A 27,098-nucleotide genomic window follows, 5' to 3' on the forward strand; every position below is an offset into this window, starting at 1 on the left:
AAATATACATTTAGGAGTTGCCTGGTGCCTAACCTCCCATTCCTCACCAACGTCAGACTTGTATAACTGTTGTGAATACACTGTAGTGAAAAATAAAATCAGGGGAAGGGAACTGACGATGCAATAACAGAAAAAGAAGGAAGAATGAGGAATATTAATATAGAAATACAGAAAGGCAAAAACTACAAAATGTACCCTTACCTAGTATGGTTAAGGATTTAGTAAGTGGGGGTCTCAAAGCATTGAAGTCAATGGGTGTCAAAATTATTTTGACGCAAGACAATTTTATACGCGCGACTGTTTTGTCCAAATACATTAAGTCAATGGGCGTCCGAATAATTGTGACGCGCGACAGTTTTTAATGCGTGTGACAATTTTAAAACAGGACCATTTTTTTTGTTGTGGCGGATTTTCTGCTGGCGAATTTTCGACACATTCTCGGGCAACGAAATGTGCAAATCCATGCCTGCCGAATTTATTTGCCAATCAAATAGTTAATTTGATTCAAACGCACAGGTTGTAGCAAAAGTGGAAAAAATCAGCCATGTAATAACAGAAGCAATGTGTGCCAAGGAATAGTATCCTATAGCCATTCTAAAGCAAATGTCTAATTGGTTATTAGAAGTTACTAGACCTGCACAAACTTTGTCCCAATTATAACCCTGGAAAATGAGTTAACATTTATCAGTAAAAAGGTTAAATTAACACAATGAGGTTTATTATAATAGGGATATGCTCGCTAATTCTGAGCAGCAGTAGGGAAGCATGTATTTGGATTGGAAACCAGAACCTTATAGCAGCAATGCTGACTGGGCAACCCGGGCCCCCGCGTGTCTGTGCCCAAACGAGGACACTGTTCCCTGGCCTCTAACTCTCTGAACGTTCATTTCTATTCCTTCCAGGTACAGTGGGACTGCGTGAACCCCAAGTACAAAGTGAAGAAGAGAAACTACAAAAACTCTGGAATAGTTATACTGACTGATTTGAAGGTAAATTAGTGGGGATTAATGCTTGAAAACTCAGTTGTCATTTCCCCATTTCATGTTAATTATTATTTCTGCCTTTGTCCCTGGAAAACAGTTGGCGGTAACCCCCACCCAGGGCCAGCTTTAGGCCTATTGGACCAATTGGGCCCAATAGGGCCCCGCACCTCTGGGGGCCCCGCACCACAGGGCAGCACAGATAATATTTCCCTCAGCACATGATGCTGCCTGGCCTGCCCCCAACTTTGAGAGTCCAGCCCATCCCCAAATCCATAGGTCCAGCCCACCCCCAACTCTGATAAGCCAGCCTATCCCCCAACTCCATAGGTCTAGCCTGCCCCCAACTCTCATAGGCCCAGCTTTCCTCCAACCTTGATAGGCCCTGCCTGCCCCAATCCAACCAAGCCTTCTCCCAAGCCGAATCGGCCCAGCCTGCCCCAAACTAATTGGCCCAGTCCACTCTCCTATTTCCTCCCTCTCTCTCTTACCCTGTGTGCCCCTATTATGTGCCCCTAGTTATACAGGAATGGGATCCCTTATCCAGAAAACTCTGAATTGTTGAAAGGTCATCACCCATAGACTCCATTTTACTCAAATTATTAATTTTTTTTAAACATCATTTCTCCTTTCTTTGTAATAATAAAACAGTACCTTGTACTCTACCCCAACTAAGATATCATTAATCCTTATTTAAGACAGGCACAATCCTATTGGGTTTAATTAATGTTTAAATCATTTTTAGTGGACTGAAGGCATGGAGACCCAAATTAAACAAATACACCTTATCCAGAAAATCCTAGGTATCATGCATTCTGGATAATAGGTCCCATACCTGTAGTGCAATAAGTAATAAAAGTAATCGCTAGTGATTTTCATAATGTTGCCAAAAAATAATGAATAAACCTGTTACAGGTATGAGCTAGATTAGCACTCTCTGCTGCAACCATGGCTAACATGATATTACTATGTTATATAGTTTAATATGCAGATACATTTGATAATCTCTGTTTTTTAATCTTTCTCTGCTTTTTTGTGGGGGTTTTAGATACACAGAGTTTATTCTTTCCTTGACTATATCATGGGCGGCTGCCAGATCCACTTTACTGTGAGTAATTCTTTCCACCTTATTTTTTATTGTTTGCAGTTGGCACAAAAAATAATCTTTTCTGCACCACCCCAATGTATCTAGAATGATATGTTTGTCACATGGCTTTGTGTGTCTACAACAGCTACGGTAACATTTATAATGAAAGCACTAAAATCAACCAAAGCTTCAGCTCCTTTGTAAACAAACGGCAGGTATTCTGGGAAAAGAAGTCATGTTTTAATTCTTAGTTTCCTATTTTTGTTGAATACTGTATAAACTGCTGCTAACTCTCAGGGTTTCTAACAAAATAGCTTGGGTAGGTGCTAATCAGATCCCAGCTACAACACCATTTCTGAGCAGCTCTAGCCAAGGGGCATTTTCTAAATCCACCAAATTTAAAGGGTGGTTTATGATACTAAAGTGATCCTGACTCCTGAAATAAATTTGTGCCATTATGTACCAAATAAAACAGCACAAAAAGGTTATCTTATGTTAAGTTTCCCTAGGATTTGTTTTAAAGCACAGTTATCATAGGGCTAAAAATTGAACTAGCACAGCATAGGAGCAGCTGTGTTAGTATTGAGACTCCCACTCTTCACCAGTATTGTCCTCTAAGACAAGCATTCCTATCAAAAGCCAAACTCTGCTAAATCTGAAACACATGGCTCAGTAAAACAGTTATCTTACACTCCATGGAAACAGTTCATTGTTATTTGAGTGCTCAGCTTGCCTTAGCTCTTCCCAAGCTTAGCATTCCAAAAACATACTGCTGCCATGTGAGGCAACATTTATCTTGCTTTAAATATCCAGCATAGCTAAACCTAGAAGAATATATTTTCATTTATTTTACAGACCCTCTTATCACCCCCAAAGCTGGCTGAGAGAGGGAGGCTCCAGCTCATAACTCAGCCAGCTGCTCCTGTGCTGCATCTGTTCATTTTCCATTTCTCTGGTGCAGACTCAACTTCTAGGCAAGAATGTTTGTCGTTCAGATACAAAGGAAGTGGTGCTTTAACATCGGTCCATCTTATTACTATTATTTTTTTGCTAATCAGAAATCCTATGTGATACTGATGAGCTCCAACAAGGGAAAAACTAAACTTTTATAGGTAACTGTTCAACACAAATCCAAGGAGGACTTTAGAAGCCCAGTGGGTGAAAGCTTTTGATGATAATTAGTGCATGTTCATAATTTATGCTATTTATCACCAACACATCATACACTCTTTTATATATTTCACTTGAGTTTCATGATAATAGCATTTTTCCAAGTAAATGTCTGTCTCTTATGCTGTCTGACACTTAGCACCCCTTTCTTTGTTTAAGGTGGCTATAGATTTCACAGCGTCCAATGGAGATCCTCGGAACAGCTGCTCTCTCCACTATATCAACCCTTATCAGCCTAACGAATATCTAAAGGCTTTGGTCGCAGTGGGAGAGATCTGCCAAGACTATGACAGGTGTATAGCACCTCATCATGTGTGTTGTATTTCTGACCATATTAGGTTTATAGGTAGAGGGATATGTATATATTGTGTTCAGTAAGGTAGGTATATGTCCATATTAATATCGCATTGGGATCTCTATTATACTAGCACTATGGGAAGAAACACTGCATTGTGGATAAAAAGCATGGCAAATTTTACTTTCCATACTGCACAATATCATTGTTTTGGATCAGAAATGAGCCTTTTAATCTCTTATTTTCTATATGTGTTTGTTGATACTTAGTACTACCCTCCATCTTGTGTAACTGCTCCTTTTCTCTCATTCTTCATATTAGTGATAAGAGATTTTCAGCTCTGGGATTTGGAGCTCGGATTCCTCCAAATTATGAGGTAATAATTTATCTATCTTGATATAGCCAAATTCTATGGTCTATGTTTTCATGACAATGACCCCATTATATATAAACAACCACCTCCTTACAGCTTCCATACCCAGGAGACAATAAAGGTATCCAAGTTGGGTTCAAAGAGGCTGCAGTTTTAATAACAAAGTAAGGAATATATAAAACATAAAATATGATGACAATTAAGCAACCGATACAATACAACCCTTTGGAGTGCTAGCCTAAACCAAAGCTGGCCCCCATGCTGACCATCTTGTGAGAGCAGACAACACTAATTCCTCCCTCCTGGTACTGTTTGCCTAAAATGGCCATACCCCACCATTGGTACAATTCCACATTAATCTGGGGCATAGTTCCCCCAACCAGTGGCAGGCATTTCCACACAAGCTGGGAGTAAATTAGGTAACTCCAAACATATGGCTTTACTCCACCCCATTGCAACAGTAGGGTGTGTGGGCGTTATGCTGTTCTCTGGGCCACTGAAAAAGACTGAGTTACCCTCTTCCTTACCTTGTATTAGTACTTCCCGCAAAGGCCCTTACTCTGTTCACCAATCCACTCTATTTGCTTACATCCTTGCTGCACTAACATTTATCTCATTAACCCATTTCTTGCCTGCTTCCCATTAGCCACCTCATTTTACCATGTATCTTCATAGCACAGTCAAAGTTCTTCCCCCATGCTGCACTCCCAGTCGGAGCCCCATTTATATAATAAAGACATCACTAAAACCCATTCTTTCTCTTAAAACTCCTTCTAATTTAGTTGTCAATTCTCTTTAAACGCGTACCTGAGCTTCTTGCGCTCGCTACCTCTCCCCACTGGACTCTTTTATTAAGAAATATAAAACATTAGGATTTTATATTTTAAACCAGATGGACAGTCTCTGTGCAGTTGCTTCTCTTTCCATTGAATAGCCATTTCTAATTAGCAGCTGAAAGAATTCTAGCAGAACTGTGTCACTGATCTTCTCAGTACATTTGAGCATTGACTGATTTATCCAACTTTGAACAACTTCAAAGAATTTCTCTTTAATCGATGTAGCATTTCAGAGAGTTTTCTTGCTCACTTATAAACCAGTGATGTAATGTCTCCCGATGTCTCTCCACATCCCTGTATGTTATTACTGCATTTTACATAAACACACAGTCAAACATGGTATACAGTATTATAAGGCTCTGTTGTGTAATTCCGTGCTGTATTACTTTCCTTTATGACTGAAGGAAGAGGCACTAATGCACTATACAGCTGCTACATTTCTATAGTCTCCTAGCAGCCTTGAGGTGTTGAGAAAAGAAATAGAGTGTCCTTCCATCAAGAATGGCATATTGTCTTACAACGCTAGAACCGAATGTGGATTAAATTGAATAACATATATATATAGCTGCAGCACAAACATACAAATATACCAATAATAAAAATAACCTTAGATGGGAAGGCTCTGTTAATATTGAAAATACTGTTACAGAGATCAACATTCAAGATGTAATTTTCTGTATGTAATTATTATTCATTATTATGATCAATTCTAAATTTAATTATCTTCAGATGTTAATTATGAATCATCTTGACTCTTTGGAAGTTTTGCTTAATTAATTACATCCATTAGGTACGGATAATTACCACAGCTGTAATTATCCTTAATATTATTTCCAAAAGCTCTACCGCCACCATTTGCAAAAAGCTCATCAGATCTCCCACACCTATAATTTAATCAAAGGATAATATTTGCCAGAATTAGGCCAAAAGGCTCCCAGGGACTACCAAAAGCGAGGCTTTGGCCAGTGTAGGCACTGCTTCATTAAAGCTTATAATTGGTACAGGTATATCATTCTAAGCAGTGAGACAACTCCTTTCATATAAATGGAAACAAACATGCAGAACAGTCATGCTTTTAGTACCTAGAATATTTCTAGAATATTAAGTATTTCGAAAAATTCTGCAATGCAGTCCCCTGGACCTTATATCCTTATTTCTTTTTTAAAATCTCAGTATTTTGGGGGCTACGGCAGCTTACTGCTGAGTGACTGCGGCACTTCTACCTAATGCATATATTTTCTTTCTAGAGGTGTGAGAAATGATTCTCTAGTTCAGAAACAGCATAAAGTAAGGAGGAGATCACAAGTTTTTCTGAAACAAGTGCTGCTATAAAATAGCCGAATGCCATCGCTGTTTGGGACAAGTAACATGAATGGCACGTGGATCAAAAAAAATCCCACATGAAATATAATCTATACCGGAGTAGTGAGTAAAAATATTGTTTGAGGAGTTATTAAGGCCTTCCATTGAAGAACTTCTTTTTTTATATGAATACATCGAATTAGTTATATTTTGGTGGAAGCTAATGGGGGCGGGGTTATAATAATAGTCTTAAACAGTAAAAATTCTCAATTTACATGTAATATTCTTCATTAGAGAAAAAAAGTTTATTTTTTATACAATCTATTACTCCTTTAAAAAAAATCTGCATTGTCAGTCATCTAAAATACTTGTACTGTGACCAAAGCAAGTCATAGCTTTCAATCATCCTCCTCAATTTCTCTTTGATGAGAACACAGTGTCCTTGATCTACTTTTTTCTAGAACACATAGCATTCTCTTCCTTAAGATACATGATCGGCTCTGATTGCTGGCTATATGCCCCTATCATTATGCTGCATTGATATATCTTCTTTTCGCCAGACCCAGACTTGATGCATTTATCTGCCATATAGTATTTTTGAAGGAAATGGGGTAGCTTCCACCTGGGTGTTTTTCAGGGCTCCCTATATAATTCAATAAATCTGGACCCATAATCGAAATGTTGGGGACAACAGGGAGTCTGCATAAGGCTACTGTACCTGGCAACTGGAGCAGCAGTCCTTTCTATTAATAATGCTAGTTTGGTCAAATTTATGCCATGTACCCAGTTTTTGTAACTTTTTTTCTAAGGGTTGTTAATAATACAGTGCTACAGTAACATATTCCTTATGCATCATAGCAACTGAACACCTAGTGCCCATAACTCAATAATACTATTTCTGTTGGTCTAAGGAGAAGTTAGTGGGACCTAAGTGCAAATTTAGATCTAAGGAATGCTCATCGCTGCCCCCAAAACACCCCGTGACCCAGTGGAACCTTGATTTTACATCCCCTCATTTTACACTGGATTTTTGATGTCCCATTCACATATAGTGCATTCTCTAATTTTACCTTTTACTGGATTATACCCCATTTTTTTCTTGTCCCCTGGAAAACCTAAAATGGCGGTTCTGCTATAGTTTCCTTCACTACCTCTAACCTCATAGTTGTCAACATCTGAAAACAAATAGACAGGTCTATAAGAGTGGTGTTGAGTGTGAGGCTCCCTAAATGATTTTCTTTCAATTGATCTTGCAGTTGGTCAAGTTTAAAACCAAGGACATTTTCAAGGGCAGGCAGTATAAAAACAAGGGATGGTTTCAGGGAGAAAAAGTTATAATGACAGAGAGCCAAACCAGACACTGTCTTTGGAAGGAATATTTGGTAACTCCAATACCTCTTTTAGTTCATTTACCTCTTCATCTAAATTGTGCATTGGCTTCTAGACGCTGTTAGTGCTTGTTATATGGCAAATATTCAAAAACTGCTTGATTCCTTGTGGCTTCTACTAAGCAAAATGGATTTGGCTGTGGATCGATAAGCATTTCCCTTGTTCTTTACATGGATTTTTAAGGAAAATAAACCCAAATGACACTAAAGGTACATTTTCCTTTTCTAAAACAGAACAGGAAAGATAAAAGTAACCCCATGAAAAGCGACCAAGCTATTGGGCTAAAATAAAATACTTTGAGGTAGCCTCAGAGGGAGCAGTTACAAAGTTTATAAATCATTTGTGTAACTTTCTTAGGGGCCGATTCATCAATAGTCGAATATCGAGGGTTAATTAACCCTCGATATTCGACTGGGAACTAAAATCGTTCGACTTCGAATATCGAAGTCGAACGATTTTGCGCAAATCCTGCGATCGATCGATCGAAGGATTTTTCGTTCGATCGAATGATTAAATCCTTCGAATCGAACGATTCGAAGGATTTGAATCCAACGATCGAAGGAAAATCCTTCGATCAAAAAATCACAGGCAAGCCTATGGGGACCTTCCCCATAGGCTAACATTGACTTCGGTAAGTTTTATCTACCGAAGTAGGTGGTCGAAGTATTTTTTAAAGAGACAGTACTTCGATTATCGAATGGTCGAATAGTCGAACGATTTTTACTTCGAATCGTTCGAATTCGAACGAATTTAACCAATTCGATGGTCGAAATACCCAAAAAATACTTCGAAATTCGAAGTTTTTTACATTCGAATTCTTCACTCGAATTTTGTAAATCTGCCCCTTAATGTTTGAATGAATACTTTTATTAACTGGTTGCTCCATATTGTTTAAAGCCAAGCATCTGGAGCAGGGGTCCCCAACTTTTTTACCCATGAGCCACATTCAAATGTAAAAAGAGTTGGGGAGCAAAACAAGCAATAAAAAAATCCTGGGGTGCCAAATAAGGTCTGTGATTAACTATTTAGTATCCCCTATGTGGTCTGGCAGCATATAGGATGTTCTGTTTGGCAGTAAACCTGGTATTTAATGCAACCAAAACTTGCCTCCAATCCAGGAATTCAAAAATAAGCACCTGCTTTGAGGCCACTGATAGCAACATCCAAGGAGTTGGTGAGCAACATGTTGTTTGTGAGTCACTGGTTAGGATAACTGATATACAGTAGAGGATGGTCTAGATTTTCCAGAAATCACTACTTTTCAATGTATATGATAGATGATTAAAAAAAACCTGCTTTTTTGAAGCTTAGGCTTGAGGGGTCAGGAAAGGCCAGTAGACCATGTGGTTGAGGTGATGCAGACCAAGCTGTTTGTATCTGGGGCCAGAGGCTTGTAAATATGGTCATCACCTTAGAACATTTTGCTTATAACATTATATACTAGTGTTATCAGATCTCAGGCAGATGATCTTTCCAACTAATATCGGAAGCTATACAAAGAACCTTGTAAGACCAACACCACTAACTAGAATCATCACCCTTTTGAATTTGGTATATCAGCAATTATTTATACAAAGATTCAGAATTTTTAGCTGCTCCTTCTGTGTAACGCAACACCTTTCTTCCTCATTGCAAAGCATCATTTTCCCAAGTAACAGTTATGGATAACACATTCTCTGCATGAATCTATATAACCATTCACACTTGACTGCTGTTGAGCAATCTACAGGGAGACAAAACACATTGGTAACTGGAATATTGTATTAGGGTCAGCTTTCAGTGCAATGTGGGTAATGATCCATCTCATCACCAGTGCAGTAACCCATAGCAACCAATCAGAAATTTACTTACATTTTTCCTTTGGCAGTACACTGTTGGTTGCTATGGGTTACTGGACTGTAGCATATTTACATAGTGTTCATAAACGAGTTACTTTGTAAGAAAAAGAAATGGTTTAGTTTTGTGCTACCTGCAGGCACAGAGTCAATTTAAAGCAAAAATTAATTTTAGTTCCATTTCAAGTAAATCTCAGTTATTTTGGTTATGCTTTGCTTTTAAACTTAACAAAAGTGTGTTAGATTATTAAATCTATATGCCAGAGGGGATCACTGTGCACAGCAGTAGGTGGAACGGAATCTGAAATTCATGATGTAAAATCACTTCAATAGTATGGTGCACCTAATTACTGCCTACTTTTAGATAAAAGCCCACACTGAAATATTCATAGATTTATGTACAGAGATTTCCATTTTGTAGTAGAGGTTAACAAATCCAGGAGCTCATGTGCTACTTTGCATCAAGCTATACCTGGCCTTTCCTTTTCCAGTTGTGTAATGTGTAATATTCCTTTGGGAATAAGTAATAGCTGGTGCAAAGTTTGCTCCACTTCCAGTAATTCATAGCAACCAGCAGCGGGTATTATTTCTTAGTAACTGGATAAAAACAGCCAGTTGTTTGCTATGGTTTCCTTGACCTGAATCAATTTTTTAAATAGTTTTTATCCTTATAGTCTGCAGTAGTTAAGGCTGAAAAATACACTTATTAACTTGATTCCTTTATACCTTTAACCCATGCTTAGATTCTAGTTGGAAGGGGAAAACAATCTAAAGATGAGTAGGCTCAACTAGGCAACGCTGCATCAGGGAAGGAACCCATAGCAACCAATCATTGATTAGTTGGTTCAGCCGGCTGCAGGTAGCAAACATGTTATTGCTTTCCATGGATTACTACCCAGGTGCAGATTTTGTCAGTGTTGGTAAATGAGCCCAAAAAAAGTTGTATTTGGCTCTTTGCATTACCAGTTGATTGAATTCCCTGCAATTATAGTATTATATACTATTAATGGTGCCTTGATAAGTGTTTTGCAAATAGTCAGAGATTTCAATAAGTCACACCGTATCTATCTATCTATCTTGTCCAATATGCCAGTACTGAATCCATAACGATTTACACGAGGTGCAAGATCGAAAATCGATTATACAGATCAGCACACACACACACATACAGGGGGCTATTTATTAAGGTCTGAATTTTTCTACCATAAAAATCCAATCAACTCCGACTGCCCGAATGTACCTTATTTATCATTAAAAAAATTCCGAAAAAATTGAGTCAGGCAAAAATCCGATAAGATCCGTAGTTTTCTGACTTTTTGGTGCAAAATCCCCGAAATTATTGAATATCAATACGGACAGCAGCGCAGACACTGGGACCTTCCTCACTGACTTATATAGGACCTCGAGAGCTTTGAGTCGTACTTTTAAGACCATCAGGTTTTAATAAAATCTGAAAAATATGTAGTCCAAAAACTATGAATTAATCGAATTTTGGATATTCGGAGCATAATAAATAACCCCCACACTATATATTTATATATATATATATATTAATATATAATAAAGAAAAGAGTCCGCACTCATGGGTCTTTGTGATGCAAAAAACTTCTTAGTGTTTATTCGACGTTTCGGCTCCTAAACACGAGACGTCTTCCTGAGTACGGCTCGTGTTTAGGAGCCGAAAAGCTTTTCTTTATTGATTGTACAATTTTTGCGTTCCAGCACCTGGGCAGTGACCTAGTACTCTGGGTGCACCAGGCCCATTCTTCTTTATATTTATATATATATATATATGTTTCCCAACTATGTACACACACAGACATATAACTGGAAAACATATCCTCTGCTTTACATTGAACACTTTTTACTTGTCTTTGTGGATCTAAGCACAGAAGCACAGCACAGCCAGTAACAGAAAGGATTGATGAGTAATTTACTTAATATCTTCTGCTCTTCTCTCTATTATTCTCTGTCAAACATGAACAAAATAGTCTCTGACATGGGTTTGAAATTAATTGTTCCTGAGCTTTCAATTCAATCCTTAGTGTTGTCACTTAGAAAATCACTAGGCCCTAAGTGCTGGTAATTACCTGTGATTTCCATCTTATTAGGAGAGGCTTTTCTGCTTGTGAATGATCCCTGAGTATGGGGAGCACTGAGTCATGCAGAACAATTGCTGAATGCTGAATAGATCACCTGATTGTCTCAGATTTAAAGCCAGTATAGAAATGTTTGATTTACAAGCCACAAACTTTGCTGCTCTCAGACACAGTATTTGTTTGTTTGGGTGACATTCAATATATACAGTGTCAGGTATCTGATCAACAATAAATGACAAAATGTTGCCTTGAGCATCTAATAGAAAGATTAGAGTAACACTTCCAAAGAACATGTTATGAGCCTGTATCACACTGTCAGCTCTTTGCCTAAGGTCCTTACAATGGTCTCATGATGATTTTTTAATATAATTCCATTCAATATTTCTGCATGATTAGACAAGGCATAATACTGTACAGGTTTCTCACTTCTGCCACTCATTTTATTGATGTAATCTTATTAAGTATAATCTGGCAGCAGTGACACACGCCACTTCTCTTGCAATCTACCCATTCAAGTCCCATTGTTTTTAATTAGGCCACAGACAAGGAGGGTGACATAGCAGTCATTTACCATTACAGCCTGCAAATTAAACAAGATAATAGCAAAAAACCAGTGTAAGTGCTAATGGGAGGCATTTTCAGAGCATGTTTTCAAGCCAAACAGTGTTACTGCCATCCAGTGAGATTATAAAATGCTGAATTGAAATCACTTGTAAAGAGGTGCCTTAGGGAGAGAGAAAATGGTAGTTTATTAAAAATGAAATGCCCAACTATATTGCATTGTGTATGGCAATTTTAGTCTTATGTTAAAGTGGCACTTCGCCTATAAATTAACTTTTAGAATGACAACACTGATATTCTGAGACAATCTGCAATTGGTATGAATTTAGTTTCTGTTCAGCAGCTCTCTGGTTGCTGGGGTCCAATTTACACTTACAAATAGATGTTGGTTTAAGTGAGAAGTTGCCACATGACTAGGCAAGGGCCTGCATAGAACTATAAGTAATAAACAATACAGGTATGTGATCTGTTTCCTGGAAACCTGTTATCAGGAAAGCTCCAAATTACAGAAAGGCCATCTCCCATAGGGGTAAATTTATCAAAGAGTGAAGTTCCGCCACTAGAGTGAAATTCCGCATCTCTCCATTCATTTCTATGGGATTTTGAAAGGCGTATTTATCAATGGGTGAAAGTGAAAGTTCACCCTTTGATAAATACGCCTATAAAAATCCCATAGAAATGAACGGAGAGTGGCGGAATTTCACTTTAGTGGCGGAACTTCACTATTAACTTCACTCTTTATTAAATTTACCCCATAGACTCCTTTTTATCTGAATAATCCAAATTTTTAAAAAATTATTACCCTTTTCTCTGTAATAATAAAACAGTACCTTGTGCTTGATCCAAACTCAGATATAATTAATCCTTATTGGAAGCAAGAGCAACCTATTGAGATTACTTAATGTTTACATGATTTTCTAGTACAGTAGGCATAATAGAAGATCCACATTATGGATCCTGATCCTGGTCCTGATCATTCTGGATGACATCCTATCTGTCCCAATAACAATAGCATTGTAGCCTCACAGAGCAATATATTTTTAGTTGTTGGGGTCACTGGTCCCCATTTGAAAGTGGGAAAGAGGGAGAAGAAGGTAAATAATTCAAATACTATAACAAAAACCAAGTTGCTAAGAATAGGACATTATAGAAAATGTAAATTAAAGTTAAATCATCCTTTGATCATTGACTCCGAATTCACAATCGCATATAATGATAGGGAAACACTGCTTAGCTAAGACTAACACTCGAGAAATGAAACTGGGCTTTAACAGAACAAGAGTAGCAGGCAGGCAAAATTCTTAAGGGAGCTATGTATTCTTAAACTTAAGAGCTGTTTCTTTTTAGCAAAATGTACAGTTAATAAAAGAGATAAACTGCTCAGAAGAACATTACCCTGAGAAATACAGATTTATGGCAAGCAGAGTGCAACCATAGTACAGCGACACCTCCACCTGCTTCTACATTTCCTACACTAAATAAACAACAAAGTAACTGGATGATGTTGCCACTGAATTGCCATTCTCTGGGGAATGTTCATTATATTCACTCTTCTCAATTTGACCCTAATTATTCACCACCTACACAGGGCTTACCAAGCAGTGGTTCATTACTATTGCTCTACCTCAGTTTTAATGGAATGGAAGACCCAAATGGCCTACTATATAGGGAGCCCATCCCATGCAGGCCCCTGCTACCACATAAAAGAAATGAAAAATAGCATGCATGGCTCATATAAGTAAGCACACGGGAAACACATTATAATGACTCGTATTGCATGTGCACAGGGGCCTTGTATTAACAGTGCATAGCAATGAAATCATAGCAATTGAACATAACAAGTCTACAGGGTTTTTAAAGAAAAGAAGTAAACAAGTGCATGAATGTCAGCAAATGTTTTTTCCTATAAAAAACAGAAAATATAACTGAATGTACAAGTTGTAAGTACAACACATTTTTTTTTCCCGTTTCCTTTAACAAAACATGTATTAAAGCAAATACCTGTATGCAAATCTTGATTATTTAACGACAATGCATAATAAGTATAAACAAAGTTATCTTGCCCTTGATTGATGTAACTGCAGAAACATGCTAAATAAATACCCTAAGTATAAGAATTGTAGGGTCTCAAATGTGCATAACTTGAAAACTATGGTTTTCTAGATATGGGATCTTTCTGAGCTACATAGTCTGCTAAAACATTAAACCCAATAGGTTTGTTCTGTGTCCAATAAGGATTAATTATATCTTAGTTGGGATCAAGTACAAGCTACTGTTTTTATTATTACAGAGAAACTGGAAATCAATTTTAAGAAATGTAATTATTTGATTATTAGATGGAGTTTTGGGAGATGGCCTTTCCCTAATTCTAAGCTTTCTGGATAACGGGTTTCCATATAATGAATCCAATAGATTTTTTATCTACAAGACCCCATGAATAACCTACTTAATATATTCTTATAACTTTTTAGTGAGGTTGCCTGTTATAATTGGTGCTTTGTAAAGTGAGTAGTGTCATGACTGTCATTTCTGCAATATCCCAATATCCTAGGGATGGCACAAAATATCTCATCATTGTTGTCACATAGTCTTGTTAGTGCAAGATGGTTCAGTGGGTATCTATATAACAGATAATTGGCAGTGAGCTGTGCCAGCTACTGCAGCATCAGTCTATGTCTGGCACAGTTAAGGCAAACATCGCTCATCTGACATCAGGTCACAAACCCATGTGCCTATACGAAGATACACCTTGTGCTTGTCTCCTAGAATGTGGGGTGAATCCAAGCTAACAGAAGTGGAGCATATATGGCCTGTTGGAACATACATTAGAAATCAATCGCTATTTTGTTCTGACATTGTCAGTCATATTAATAAAACCAAACAGCTTTCTTTCTCCCCACTGTTTCCCCTGCCTGCTCCATGAATATGGATATTGATTAGTTAAAATCAGATTGGTTTTCATGCCCTGTTGACCACACACGCCCTAGAGATCCTTGCATTTTTTCTGCTGCTCTCATTCTGTCGCCACTTTCATGCATCAGTGTCACTTTCTGACCCCCCAAGTATCACGACTGAGCTTTCAGCTCTCTGAAATTCTTTCCTAAAGGCTCACAAGCTGTTTGGCATTCTCTTTGACTTTAACGTCACGCATCTGACAGACAGAGAGAACACTTCCAAGCCAGCTGCAAGAACACTCTTTGTTAGCCTAGAAAGGCACCCCTTTAATTTATGAATTTGTTGTTATTACTTATTTATAATGCCAAAGGGAAATAAACAGTAAAATGCTTTCTCTGATATAGGGAACACAATTCCTTTCCTTCATTTCTGTTCTATACCATTTGCCACATGAACTTGATAGAGAGGAATGATTATGCCTGAAAACACAACTGCATGTATGGGGCTATGTCTGAAAAGCAATATGGCTGAGTACTCCCTCAGATATATTTTGTGTGTGATTTATCTTTCCTGGGCAAATAATAAGGCCCTTCTTGAATAGGCGCCATTTCATAAATGTTGCTTGCTGATGCTATTTTTCTAAGCTCATAAGCTGTTAGTGCAAAATGTGTTTTGTACAATGATTCAACCAATGTTTGAGTTAAGGCACCAATCGAGACATTTTTACTTTAAAATATGACATCATTAAATTGAGTGTATTTGTCTAATGGAAATATTGTAAGAAAAATCCACAATACATATTTAGCCAGCCAAGTTTTGCTTTGACATTAAAGGGGTGAATATATAGTTGCTTGTTGTTTCTGATATGCATACAGCAACCAATTTTCTCTTCTCTCAGAGGAAATTCTCCTTATGCCCAACCAAAGTACCCCTGCCACATAATCCTAAACAGAATAATGCATAGTGAACTTCCATAACAACAGCGGAGTTGTCACCTTCTAAAAAGATATTAAACAAGGAAGAAATTAGGTTATGGGCCTAAAACTAGGAATGTAAGTGGTATCCTTTTGAGTTATTTGCTCTTCATAACATGAAAATGAATTCTGCTCCTTTTTCAGGTGTCACATGATTTTGCTATTAACTTCAATCCAGATGATGATGAATGTGAAGGTAAGGGTTAAATTGTCTGAGCGCATAACACACAGTGACTGTATACCTACATGTACTGGTTAGTGAGAATGTGTTGGTGCAGTGTTCAGTTATTGTGCAGCAAATATATAGGTGGGGTTGTGGGACTCCTTTTCAACTGCAGTAACTTTGTGGTGAAACACGTACAGGTATGGGATCCATTAGCTGGAAACCCGTTAGTTCTGAATTATATGATGACTCAATCAAAAATCCCATTTTTGAAAATGATTTGCATGTTCTCTGTAAATATAAAACAGTACCTTGTACTGGATCCAAACTAAGATATAAGTAAATATGGGGGGGTTTGTGGATGCACACCTAAGGCCAATTTCAAAAAGTATAATTTCAAAAAGTATAAAGCCCTGTCTAAGTAATTCAAGTAAATATGCCAGTGCATGTAATTTTGAAACAGGGTTTTTTTGTTACAAAGTTATGATCATAATATTGATAAGCCACCATACCACGTCAAGGTAAAACCCCACATGGTGGTCCCTAACTTATTTATCTTTAATCATAGTAAACAAGGTACATTACCTCTCTGTAGTAACAATTCTTTGTGTAAACATCTCCTGTGCCTTGGTTTCAACTCTGTGCTAGATCCTCCCCCGCCAACTGCTGAGCGGCTTTTAAGAGGGAGAGACTGCCTTAACCAACGCCCATTTTAGAAAAATAGAAGTCAGGTGTTGTAATTAAAATCAAGGTAGAGTGATATGTGCAGTTGCACAATAGTGTGTATACATGTGTAAGTGAAATGTGAAGGTATGTATGGTAGTGGTAAGGGAAAGTGTATGTGTATTTGGGAGTATATGTGTAAGAAAGCATAGAATAAAAGAATGTAAAGAAGAAATAAATAAGAGACATAATAAGTGTATGTGTACATAGAGTAGTGTCTAATGGGACGTTGGTTTTTTCACAGCTAGACCCTCCCATGCCGCCAGCACTTATGGCTTTTAAGAGAGAGCGATTGCACAAACCAAGGCACAACAAGTGAGGGGGACCACCAAAAGTATAAAGTGTACACATACACTTATTATGTCTCTTATTTATTTCTTCTTTACATTCTTTTATTCTATGCTTTCTTACACATATACTCCCAAATACACATACACTTTCCCTTACCACTACCATACATACCTTCACATTTCACTTACACATGTATACACACTATTGTGCAACTGCACATATCACTCTACCTTGATTTTAATTACAACACCTGACTTCTATTTTTCTAAAATGGGCGTTGGTTAAGGCAGTCTCTCCCTCTTAAAAGCCGCTCAGCAGTTGGCGGGGGAGGATCTAGCACAGAGTTGAAACCAAGGCACAGGAGATGTTTACACAAAGAATTGTTACTACAGAGAGGTAATGTACCTTGTTTACTATGATTAAAGATAAATAAGTTAGGGACCACCATGTGGGGTTTTACCTTGACGTGGTATGGTGGCTTATCAATATTATGATCATAACTTTGTAACAAAAAAACCCTGTTTCAAAATTACATGCACTGGCATATTTACTTGAATTACTTAGACAGGGCTTTATACTTTTTGAAATTATACTTTTTGAAATTGGCCTTAGGTGTGCATCCACAAACCCCCCCATATTAAGATATAAGTAACCCTTATTGGTGACAAAACAAGACCACTGAGTTTAGTTAACGTTTACATTATTTTTAGTAGACCTAATGTATGGAGATCCAAAGACCTGTTACCTGGGACAAGACTCCTGGAATGCATCCTAAGAAACCTCATGCACACATATATACAATATTCATAGCAAAATCAGGCACAGGATAACGATCATTACATTTAAGCTGCTATATCCTCTCATGTGTTAGATATCCCCGGGATGCTTTTTTTCATATGATCTTTTTTTATCATTGTTATATCAATACAGTGGATGACTATGACCTTGACAAAGTCACCAGTTGCCAAGGTAGCACCAAGTTCTCTTTACATTAGCCCCATCTCTATTATAAAGCATATAAATGTTTAAACTTGTAATATTTCTCCCGTCAGTTCCATGCTTTTGTGTGTATTTAAACTTTTCTTTGAATTGTTGAGGAAGTCCAAACACCTACATATGTTCCCCATATTATGTACTGGTGAGCCTTATCCCACTAAGATAGGCAGGTATCGGGAGTTCAAGATCATCAATGCCTATGGATTTATATGCTTCACTCATTTAAAGAACTTTCCTATTATTAGTACTGAAAAGAAGTGGGAACTTGGTTGGGAACCCAGCTTTTTTCTCTAAGATTTACCATTGTCCTGGAAACCCCTATTGTTTGGAGATCACCCACTGGGTTTTAAAGCACAGCCAGGGTAGCTACTGATTAGATCCTAACTGCAGACTAGTTTTATCCTGTTTGGCATACAGAATGCTAATCAGAAAACCATATACTACACCAGTGGTGCCCAACCAGTGGATCGTGAGCAACATCTTGCTCACTGACCCCTTGGATGTTTTTCTCAGTGGCCTCCAAAGAGGTGCTTTTTTTTTAATTCCTGTCTTGGAGGCAAGTTTTTGTTGCATAAAAGCCAGGTTTATGGACAAACAGAGCCCCCAGTAGGCTGCCAATCCACATAAAATAGCCAAATAGCCAATCAAATCCTTTATTTAGCACCCCCGGAAAAATTGCATGCCTGTGTAGCTCCCCAACTCCTTTACATTTAAATGTGGCTCACGGGTAAAAAAGGATGGGGACCCCTGTACTACACCAATGAGCTCCAACAGAACATCTGTAGTTGGGATTAGTGGCTTTTTCTATTGAAAGGGGTTGTCCATCTCCATTCTGTATCCTGCACTGAGATGAATACTACAAACACAAGAAAGTGTTTCAAATTTTATCATAAAATAAAATATGAATTGCAATGCCTATTGGAGGAAAGGAGTAGTTCCCATATTAAAATAAAATATGCAGTTCAAGGAATTATAGAGTAAAGCTTTATATTATTCAAAATCTCAACTTTACTATCGCTTGTTGAGAACAATTTCATGACCGGAATGGACAGTAAGGGGCAAATTTACATAGGGTCGAATATCGAGAGTTAATTAACCCTCGATATTCGACTGCGGAATGTAAATCCTTCGACTTCGAATATTGAAGTCGAAGGATTTACCGAAATTCTTATGATCGAGCGATCGTAGCCTATTCGATGGTCGAAGTAGCCAAATTCGACCATTCGAAATTCAAAGTTTTTATTCCTTCACTCGAGCTAAGTAAATGGACCCCCAAGCCTTTCCTTTCTTAGCAGTGTACTGGTAAATATGTTTAACAAGGTTTGTCATTTATATACTCAAGGAAAGTGAGGAAACAAAGACATAGCTCAGTTGGCAAGCACATTAAATGCTAAAACTGAAAATCATGGTTTAATTCCCATGTGGCTCAAATCAAATTAATTTCCAACAGTGTACTGTAGGCATAAGAATATATGGTTTTAACTCCATAGTGCAGGAAATTAGTGTGCCTGCAAAATGTCTATATACATTGCAATATACTAGTGAGGTATAGAACTATAGCCATAAAGGTGATGCAATTCCATTATTTATCTCTCCAGGTATTCAAGGTATTGTGGAATCCTATCAGAACTGCTTACCTAAAATTCAGCTCTATGGACCTACAAATGTGGCACCTATCATCTCCAGGGTGGCAAGATTTGCTGCTGAAGAAGAAAGAACAAAAGAGGCTTCTGTAGGTTCTACCTCACTATAAAACTGTAAATGTAGAAATAATTTTCAAACAGAATTTTCATGAGCTTTCAGCAGTTCACCATTATCTTTTTTCCTTCTAGAAATATTACATTCTACTTATTCTTACGGATGGAGTGGTAACCGACATGGCAGATACCCGTGAGGCCATTGTGCGTGCTTCCTACCTGCCCATGTCCATCATCATCGTGGGTGTCGGCAATGCAGATTTCACAGACATGCAAATTCTCGATGGGGATGATGGGGTCCTGAGAGCCCCCAAGGGGGAACCAGTGCTTCATGATATTGTACAGTTTGTACCATTTAGAGAATTCAAGAATGTAAGTGTAAAGAAAAAACATATGATACACTGTGTATGAAATGCAATCTCATATTTTACGAACAATTGTTTCTATTGCTCTGTCCATATACATAAGATAAATAGATTTTTTATATTTGTATTCTGTGCTTTTACTCTAGGCCTCTCCTGCTGCTTTGGCTAAATGTGTTTTGGCTGAGGTGCCCAAACAAGTTGTGGAGTATTACAGCTACAAAGCCTTCCCCCCTCGCTGCCCAAAAGTGGAATCTCCAGACTCTGCTCTCAACTCCCCTCAATGAACCCTGTTTCTCGTCTCCATTCTCTCCCCTGCATACACTATTCTGATCCTTCACTAGTCCAATGGGACAATGGATTAGATGCAGCACACTATGCGCCAATCATCTCTCAATGCCATCTCATGGCCAAGCATGCGAACACAGATGCCCAGCTGCATATGCGCCAGATTCACTGCTCAGATACTTGCCACAAGCTCTTTCATCATTAGCTGCTATGATGAGGATCTCTCACATGTAGGAGAGTTTCTGTCTCTTCATCACTTTAGGGGTGAAGACTTTCAGCACATAAACAGTTGACACATTCACTCCATGAGAATATGTATAACGGACATACTGACTAGTGTTTAAAAGAATGATTGTATGGAAGAGCCCCATTTGTGCCAGCTTTAAAATGAACTCAGAATTACCTGTTGCTTACCAGTCTGGAGGAAAGTCAGTAAAAAAAGCAGTTCTAAATCAGAATCCAACTTCTGGAACCAATTTTAGGCACAAGAGACGCAAATACTCACCTTGAGGTACAATGGACTTTGATCATAACCCTCAAGACTTCTGAGAGTCTGAATGTATAATTCTAGGTCCTTTTAGAAAACTCTGGAAGGGGAAGGCACGAGGGTGGCTTGGGTGGTTCCTAAAATCCAGGAAGTCCTTCTCTTTAAGGGGGACATCCTACATTTAACTGATGAGAACTCTGGTGAGATTTAGTAAAGTGGAAATAACGTGATTCTGGGAGGATGGAAACTTGCTTGTGTTTGGATTTTAGTGGTCGCTTCTTTTCTGCTTTTCTGCAAGAGCTTGTTCAAAATCATTCACTAGATAGTACACACTGGATATATATACATTTATTTTATTTAATGGGTTTATGCATTTGCTTACTAAACACACTCCTATAACAATGTAACAGTGTTGCGCAGTCTATACAGAATCATAAAATCTATTAACTGGCGAGGTTTCACAATCCCAAACCTGTGTTGGGTTCTGCCCCAGATACTTTGGATTGTCGCTATTTTTTTTATCAGAATAGAACTTGCCATAAGACTTCCACATAGACATTTTACAGAGACATTGCATCACTCATAGTGGTCAAAAAAGGTTTTATTAGAATGCCTCTGCCACTTCGAGCAGTTTCTATTCATAATCATAAATACAAGAATGCAAAGGAAGACAGTTGTGTGCATAGAATGATCCATGTATGAGATGTTTGAGATCAGAATGCTTCATTTTTTTAATAATGTGGTAACATTTGAATGAACTTTTACTTCCATCTGAGGAAGCGAGTATTTATGGTTCTGCATGCCCACTTGCCTGTGCAACCTTTACTTAAGCACCTGCAACCCTGGAACCCATCAACTTTAGTTTACGATGGGGTTAAAAATTTTTTAGCAGAATCAGTTTTTAAGGCTAACATTCAGATCAAAAACACCCATTCAAGAAAATGGAAAAACAATTTACAATTTAGAAATTAGCAATATGGTACATTTATCTCCATTTAGGCCAGGGGCGGAATGAAGATAGCAGACTGTTAAATGGCCTAAGGGTACTAAGGACTATGTCTGGTGTATAATTTCTACATATGTCTAGAAATAAATAATTTTCCTTAAGGTTTGGCAGATGAAATCGACGTGGGGCACAGCAACTACATCTGTTAAAAAGAATTAAACAAAAGGTTTTTAGAGACAGGAATCACCTTAAAAAGGCTAATTCTGTATTTGTGGGCATTTTGCACTGAATAAAGTAACATATCTGTGTGCAAAACCCTCTGCTGTCTTATTGCCCTGATATTTCCAAAGGTTAATTTTAATGACTACATTCTGTTTATATTGACTTCAATGTCTTCATGTCATGTTCTGCCTGTGACCCTGGCTTGCTGATTCTATATATTATGTAGCTACTTATTCATATGTTGCACAGAGTTTAGGCACACACACTGAGGTTTCCTTTTATGGTGTATCTCAGTGGCATGTGGAAATCTAATATAATAGCCTTTGTTGGTCTGTATGTTTTGCGACTCTTTGTGTCACTAGCTTTAAATTGGGTAGGGTTGCAGTCAGAGCAGTACAACATTCCAAGTTACAGAATCAACTACAACAGACACGGAATTAAAATATATTTGTAATGTGCCGCTATGAAAGTGTCATGAAGTGCAACGCCTTCTTATACCTCTGGCATTTGTAATTTAGTTACTTAAACAGAAAATATCTGAATACTGACAAATGATAGCAACTAACTGGTATTTTTCTAAGGTTAACAGGGTTTGTTTTGCAGATATTTTCCTGTGCTGAAGGGTTAAAGAAAGGGGTGAATTTGAATGGCCAGTCTTTTCTCCTTTTGTACTAACCTGCTGTTTCATGTTTAGTGCATGTACCACATTCTAAAATACCCTATCTATTGTGCAACAAATAGAGAAGGCCAGATGTGTAACACTATTGTGTGGTTTGATGCTTCTGTAAGGTATGCATGCTACTTGTATATGTTTCAGGAAAAAGATGTCTCCAATAAAGTGAATTCTTTTCTTGCTCGATCTTGGCTGTGTTTGTTGACTTGGTAAATGTTGCTTTCACAACTAGAAGGGGCTTCAATGCATTAAATATGTGTTCTTTGCAGGTGCACCAGACAAATTGTAGGGTGTACATTTTTTTTACATCTTACAATGCCATTTTATCTATAACTTCCACCTAATCCACTGATTTAAGCACAGAATGAAGGTTGTCAGAATGAAAATTTAGTCAGAGTACTGTCAGGGAACTGCTCATATAGCCAAATATATATATATATATATAGCCAAATAGGTGGCTCTGCCCTTGAGGTTAGTAACCATGACTAGCTTGAGAACAGAATCCATCCAAGTCAGGGCTCACTGGGGAATCTGAATACACAGAATTCTATTTTTTCTCAGGACCAAAGTGTTATTTCATTATTTCAATAGTATTTCTAACTTTGACACTATTATTATATATATAATTATTAATATATATATATATATATATATATATATATAAAATCAAATTACAGTGAGAGTAGCGAGGTTTAAGTTACATAGTTTGCTGCTGGAAAATGCTGCTTAAAACCAATTCTCCAGTTAAGCCCCATGGCCCCTGGCCAATGACTAAAACGATGGGTGAATGGAATGTTATGCCATATTGTCAGATGAACGTGGTGATATTTTTCAGCCAAGAAAAGGTTACACTGAACAGAAAAATGTCAACACCCCAGAAATCTAATAGCAGATATAATAGAGAGGAGCCAGTATGTAGCAGAAATTTATATTTATCAAACATCTGTGCTTTTTTTCTGGGCCTTAATCTAAAAGCATGGTTTTGGTGTAATCTGCAAGAAGTGGGGTTATAGGGGAACCAATCTCGTAAAATGTCCCCTCAATAATGGGATTGGGAAGGGCTGCACAAAATAGCTGTATAGAAAGCAGTGTAAAATGAGGTCTATATTGTACTTCACTGTCTTTCCAGTTGTGCCATTTTCATTGAAATAGTCCAACAAATCTATTATTCAAACTTCAAAATTTAATTTCTAGTTATAGGCCATTTGTACAAGTAGCACAATATGTTTTTATTCGGATATTTAACAAAGATTTCCACATCATGGTCACTTCATAAATGTTGGACCCTTTCAAATAGCCTTAAACCAAGTCAAGTTAAATCCAATACTTTAAAGGGGTTTTTCACCTTCCAACGCCTTTTTCAGTTCAGTTGTTTTCAGATAGTTCACCAGAAATAAAGGCTTTTTTTCCAGTTCATTTCTATTATCTATTTGTGACTGCTTTTCCAATATTGAAGTTTATATTTTTTCACCTTATGTCTTTCTAAAACAGCTTGTGTGTGTGTGTGTGTGTGTGTGTGTGGGGGGGGGGGTTATTGACTCTGTAAACTGTTTTAAATTGATACTGAGGGGTCCGTTTACTAAAGTGCGTTAAAAATATTCGCACAATATATAGACAGAATTTTCGCCAAATATGTTATCGCCAGTTTACTAACCTGCGGTAAATATAAATTTGCGAATTTTCTTGCGCAAGAATAATTGTTCGCCAGTTATCGCATTTGCTGAAAATAACGCTACGTACACATTAACGCATGGTTTACTAAACAGCGAAATGTGCTAAAGACAAAATTAACGCCAGAATATTCGCAAACTTTTACCGCCACATATGAAGTGGCGTAAAAGTATTTTTTCTGCCAGAAAATTCTCAAGGGGCAGGAAATATCCCATAATAATGTTTTTTTTTTACCCATCATTCTTTGCTGACAGGAGAGAGATCTGTAGCTATTGCTGACAGGATGTTTTGGCTTCTGCTTCTATCTGGTGCAACAGCAGCAGTTTCAGCTCAGAGTCGTATTATTGGCAGTGGCATCACAGTCCAAGGATTCGTCAGCCTCTACACTTTTTGGTTTCATTGGGATTGGCTACATTAAACTGTGCATTTCTATGAAGCAAAGAGATTGACTGGTATCATTTCCTATGATTCTATTGGCAGAAGAGTTTATATGATGCAGACATGTTTGATTGGTATTACTCTGGTGATGTTGTTGGATGGTATAATCATCAGTCAATAAAGTTTATAAGTTTTGAAGATGCATTTCTGGCCATAAATGTCACAGTAAAAATTGCCATAATAACCGCCATAAAACAAGACTATTTTATAGCATAAATATTCGCAAAAACGTAATTTTTCGCCAGAAAATTCGCAACTCGCTAAAATTACCGCTAACGTAAGCTGGTTCCTTAACGTAGTTACCGCAAGTGATCGCAATGACTTCTGAGCGCATCGCTGTTTAGTAAACTTAGTCGCTGCGAATATTCTGGCGTAAAAATATTCTCAGCGATAACATGCGGAAACTTAAAGTCAGATTTACCGCACTTTAGTAAACGGACCCCATAAGCTGATGCATTTCTTAGCTTTGGCCCTGCTAAGCAGAATTCTAGAGTTTCCTTAATAACTGTTGTTATAATTGATACAATAGTTATAGAATATAGTTAATATTCCACAGAAGCTGCTGAGAAATGTATAAACTAATATAGCAAATTGTAATAGTTCAGATTCTGCACCTGAATTACTGAGATGCCAGATTGAAACACCAAAGACAGGAACATTAAACATTAATCTTCGAGTTGGAAAAATGGTAAAAAAATGGAAAGCAACGGAACAATCTGAAAATATTTGAACTGAAAAAATTGATTAGAAGGTGAACAACCCTTTTAAAGTCATGAATCTGTAGATAATGGTGCTTATGAGATACACCAACATCACTGCACTTTAGATACTGCTTAACAGAGCTATCCTTATGGGAGTGGGACCTAATTTAGCACATTTAAATCCCCCTAAAAAAGTTTTTTTTTTCTTTTATTCATTTGCTAAGGTTAAAATATTCTTTATTCCTGGCATATCGTTTCCCACATTGGTGTGTGTGTGGGTCTGTACTGTCTTGCACTGCTTGCTTGGCTATACATCCAATTGCATCTCTCTCATCTTATGTAGACAGCAGCTCCACTGCAGAAGTGTTGGACTGACAGCCTGGTTACACAATAAAGCACATTCAGGGTTATGTAATAAAAGGCATTACTTTTGCCCAGGAACAGTAACCCATAGTGTCCAATCAGCAGGTAATATTTACTGGTCACCTGTTCAAAAGCAAACATCTTGCTGGTTGCTATGGATTACTGCTCCTGGGCAAACTTAGTGCCTTTTATTACATATGGGGAATGTGTCTTCCAATCAAAACCAACCATAAAAGAAAAACTCTTTATTATTAGGCACAGCACAGCTTTATTATACACCAATATTACCCATTTTCCACATTTCCTAAATAAAGATAACTGGAGAGCAACAGCATTTGCACTGCGTATCTTGACAGCGCTATATAAATAAATGATGATGATGATTTGCACATTTAACAGCAATGAGTCATTCAGTAGGATTAGAGTTTTCTATCAATCAAATGTTGTGTTTTGTACTACATTTTCTCCAGATTAGAATTTGCTAAGCAGTGAGGGTTCATGCACAGCCTATTATTATGAAGAGATCACATTTTCCAATGCAGCATGTTTGGGATGAAAATCGCTGTTTTATTGCAAAGGTTTTCCTGTACATAGTATATTATTTTGCATATACACCTTCTGTCACAGTTTGTGCTCTTCCCATATCTAATGGGCTGTGCATAATGGGCTATGTATCAGCCTCCTGGCTTCATACTCATTATGTGCAAAAGATGTATCTGATATTGTATAATTCTTCAAAAGGCAGTTTTCAAAATCAGTAGGACTATTCAATAGCTTGCACCCCCTTACCCTGGAGAGGGAAAAGAAGACAACTTTGAGGTATGAACCCATAAAAAATCATTAAGAATGGCTTGGATGATTTTTTGGACAGACATAATATCAAAGGCTTTTATGATACTAAACTCTATAGTTAGTATAGGTATGGGTATATAGAATTTAATTAAAAGTAGGGAGGGGTGTATGTATGGATGCTGGGTTTTCATTTGGAGGGGTTGAACTTGATGGAATTTGTCTTTTTTCAACCCAATTTAACTATGACTATGAAGATTTTCATTCATCCAGGTCATGGTATATCTAGTATAGGTCAATTTAAAAACAACTGGACTTGCTGAGTAATCAATGAAGACGTTTCACTACTCATCCGAGCAGCTTCTTCAGTGGAAGAGTTTATATGCCGAGAACTTCCCACACCAGTCAGTTGAACTGAAGAAGCTGCTCGGATGAGTAGTGAAACGTCTTCATTGATTACTCAGCAAGTCCAGTTGTTTTTAGATTTACCCA

General features: G+C 37.6%; 1 protein-coding gene across 2 annotated transcripts in view; it reads left to right on the forward strand.

Annotated features, from left to right (window-relative positions):
* LOC108704816 (copine-7) overlaps nucleotides 1–22,830 on the forward strand; it is a 59,598-nt gene extending 36,768 nt beyond the window's left edge. For both annotated transcript variants that reach the window (XM_041590170.1, XM_041590169.1), the window contains exons 9-16: nucleotides 903–989; nucleotides 2,029–2,088; nucleotides 3,397–3,530; nucleotides 3,854–3,908; nucleotides 15,941–15,992; nucleotides 19,568–19,701; nucleotides 19,802–20,038; nucleotides 20,178–22,830. In XM_041590170.1, coding sequence (XP_041446104.1) covers nucleotides 903–989; nucleotides 2,029–2,088; nucleotides 3,397–3,530; nucleotides 3,854–3,908; nucleotides 15,941–15,992; nucleotides 19,568–19,701; nucleotides 19,802–20,038; nucleotides 20,178–20,315 — 897 coding nt within the window. In that variant the 3' untranslated portion in view covers nucleotides 20,316–22,830. The remainder of the gene's footprint in view (nucleotides 1–902; nucleotides 990–2,028; nucleotides 2,089–3,396; nucleotides 3,531–3,853; nucleotides 3,909–15,940; nucleotides 15,993–19,567; nucleotides 19,702–19,801; nucleotides 20,039–20,177) is intronic.
* The last annotated feature ends 4,268 nt before the right edge of the window (nucleotides 22,831–27,098 follow it).

Source organism: Xenopus laevis, chromosome 4L (genome assembly GCF_017654675.1).
Source record: "Xenopus laevis strain J_2021 chromosome 4L, Xenopus_laevis_v10.1, whole genome shotgun sequence".
Taxonomy (NCBI): domain Eukaryota; kingdom Metazoa; phylum Chordata; class Amphibia; order Anura; family Pipidae; genus Xenopus; species Xenopus laevis.